This window comes from Egretta garzetta, unplaced genomic scaffold (assembly GCF_000687185.1).
Source record: "Egretta garzetta isolate BGI_Z169 unplaced genomic scaffold, ASM68718v1 scaffold265, whole genome shotgun sequence".
NCBI lineage: Eukaryota > Metazoa > Chordata > Aves > Pelecaniformes > Ardeidae > Egretta > Egretta garzetta.
In genome coordinates this window covers 932,797-935,839 of record NW_009259789.1, presented here as the reverse complement: position 1 = coordinate 935,839, position 3,043 = coordinate 932,797, and the positions used below count along the sequence as shown (strand labels likewise).

Here is a 3,043-nt window from a genome sequence, read left to right as displayed (position 1 = left end):
TAAGACTTCATGCAGCAAAACTCTGCAGCTCACCTACAGATACCTGCAGAATTCCTTCCCTATCAAAACGTGTTATTTCTTGTTTGTCTTCCAAGCTTTTTTCCTCTATTTCTTGTCTTCCAAGCTTTTTTCCTCTTTCCATCAACAGGAGGGCACAGAGACACCACTACAGTCTTAGAAAGTCTCTCCCCTTGCGTTTACCTCTTGCTACCCCTGAAATGTTTGAACAATTAAACGTTGCTCATTTACCTGGACACTGAATAAAGGACCAGTTGTAGCTGTGCTCCACAGGACACATGCTGACATTAAGGACGGGCTCCAAGCTGTGTTTCCCTGTTGCAGAAGGGGTTGGCATCTTGACCGGACCTCTATAGGAGCCTTCGATGCACTTCCCCTTGCCGGTGTTGCTCGGGTCGGTGCACCAGCCGCAGCCGGGCTGCTCCAAACAGTGAGCACACGTGCAGTAGCCTGAACAGTTTTCGGCTATTAAAAAAAAAACCCAACCAAACATCAAATTGTGGAATAAATCACGGTCTCAAAACACAGGCGACAAGGAACACAGAAGCCCTTGTACATCTTTTGTGACCTTAAGTATTTATCTCACTAGATCTGTAAATATTTACTCTGATATTCACGGTAACGCATACATATTTTCATTCCTATCCGCATATTTATTCTGGAATCTAAGATAATTATTAATGAAGCTGTATTAATCAGTGAGTGAGTTATGAAACAACGCAATACACACGTAGGGTTTCTCTAACTATTAAACACCACCCACTAAAACCAGAGGTTAATGTTCCCAGCTACAAAAAATCTCTGGTTTACAATGGATCGGAATGATAAAATGAGCCATTCGGAAGCAAAGGCTAAAAAAGCAGTTTGTTCACTCACTTTGAGTCTCTTCTTACCACACACTTTAATATCATAACGCTACTATTTGATGCATTTACCAGAGTCAAAAAGCACAAATACCGAATAGAATTTGCCTTCTTAGGATGCTCAGAGTGGCACATGCAGATCCCCTGGGCCCAGCAATCAACTAAATCAGGGAGAAACCATTGCCACCTTTTAACTGTTCCTTACCCAAATGGGATTGTATTTCAGGGGTGACAAATTCTTTACATATAGAAAAGGTTTTCTATTCCTTTCCCCATACCATCTTAAAGAATATTTTGTAGATTCTTGGTGTTCCAAGATATGCAGACTTTCTACCTTGATGTTTAAATTGACAATATTTGCCTTTAAAAAAAAAAAAAAAGTAGGAGAAAAACACTGTTTTCCATTATTTCATCTCCTGTGTGATGCTTCCTCCAACTTTTGACCTCTGGCAATACGGGAAGTTCACACTCTCCTGTTTGACTGTTATCTGAAACTAATTTTCTCCATTTCTTTATATTGCAACACTTCAAGCTACTCAGGTTTATTCTCAGCTTCCAAAAGTTCCTGGAGCAACTGCAGCAACTCAAATTGCCCAACTTCCCTCCTGGGGAACGTATGGACTCCTCTCCCTCTGCGAGCCCGACAGCCCTGGCTTTCCTGGCTCCCCTGCCCACGCTCAGCTCCTAAAGAATTCAACATAAATAAAAATAAGTCCTAAAACTGTTCGACCGCTTTTTCAATGTCCAGACTACTTCACCCCCGTTTGAAAACAAAAAGCAATATTCCAAAGCACCAAAAATCTTCTGCAGTTTGCTCAAATCTTCCTAAAAGGGGGGAAAAAAAAAATCACTTATTTTAAATAAGTTAGAAATTCCTACTGCGGGCTATATGTAGACAATACTTCAGAATAAAACACTTGCATAAACCCTAATTTGGATTTGCTAAAGATAATCTAATATTGAATTACATGGCTCCATATGTGAAGAAAAGAGCTACAGAAGCGATACAAGAGCTGATCACACGAAATTATGTAACAATTAATTTGGAGGGTAGGAATTCAAATCATGAAGCATGTACTTCTCTCCCTGAAAAAAAAGCAGGAGATTTCATCATCTCACTTGAAAGCCTTGACTCTGCCATTCAGTTTAATTGATGGTTCCCGTAACCGGGACCTAATTCTGTTTAATGCTTTACACGATGTGGAGTTTACCACAGGACAGAGCCACATCCACTAAGCTCCTGGAGTCAGGCACTTCTGACTTTTGAAAATCATAGAATCATAGAATCACTTTGGTTGGAAAAGACCTTTGAGATCATCGAGTCCAACCTTTAACCTAACCCTGCCATCCCACCACTAAACCCTGTCCCTCAGCACCTCATCTATCCTTCTTTTAAATCCCTCCAGGGATGGGGACTCCACCACCTCCCTGGGCAGCCCCTTCCAGAGCCTGACAGCCCTTTCGGTGAAGAAGTTTTTCCTAATGTCTAGCCTAAACCTGCCCTGGCGCAACTTCAAACCATTCCCCCTCGTCCTATCATCTGTTACCAGGGAGAAGAGGCCAACCCCCACCTCACTACAGCCTCCTCTCAGGTAGATGGCGTGAGCGATGTGCAGAGTTTGATGACTTTTGCTAGCAAATGTCAGCAAATAGAAGACTCCAGCCCACCCGTCAGGAGGCAGAGGCGATTACTCACGCGGACAACTGCTCATGGTGTACCACTCCATGCACTGCCCGTAGGGGAAAGAGGCCACGTAAGCGTTGGAGTCCACGCACTGCTTCATGTTGCTGCACCACATGCACTCGGAGCTGCCGCTCGTGCACTCCCCGCACATCGTCCGCAGGGCGCAGGGCGTGCGGCACTGCTTGGCACTGTGGTTAGCTGCGGGCAGGAGGACAAGAGTCAGCTTTCTCCCGGAAAGGAACGGGTAACGAGCCCAGAGATTGAAAGACAGAAGATAAAAAGCCCCGTCTGTTATTCGGGCTCAAAAATAGTTCAGTATCACAGACTCAAAACACTTTGTTTGTGGTGTGGTGTTAAAATAGAATCATGGAATCACAGAATCGTTTAGGTTGGCAAAGCCCTTTAAGCTCCCCCAGCCCAACCATTCCCCTACCCCTGCCATCCCACCCCCAAACCCTGGCCCTCAGCACCGCCTCTG

General features: G+C 44.3%; 1 protein-coding gene across 3 annotated transcripts in view; it reads right to left on the bottom strand.

Moving 5' to 3' along the window:
• The window catches only part of ATRN (attractin), a 140,907-nt gene that overhangs the window by 80,460 nt on the left and 57,404 nt on the right, over positions 1–3,043 (bottom strand). For all 3 annotated transcript variants that reach the window (XM_035895064.1, XM_035895066.1, XM_035895065.1), the window contains exons 17-18: positions 2,578–2,763; positions 250–483 (exon numbers count right to left, since the gene is read on the bottom strand). In XM_035895064.1, coding sequence (XP_035750957.1) covers positions 250–483; positions 2,578–2,763 — 420 coding nt within the window. The remainder of the gene's footprint in view (positions 1–249; positions 484–2,577; positions 2,764–3,043) is intronic.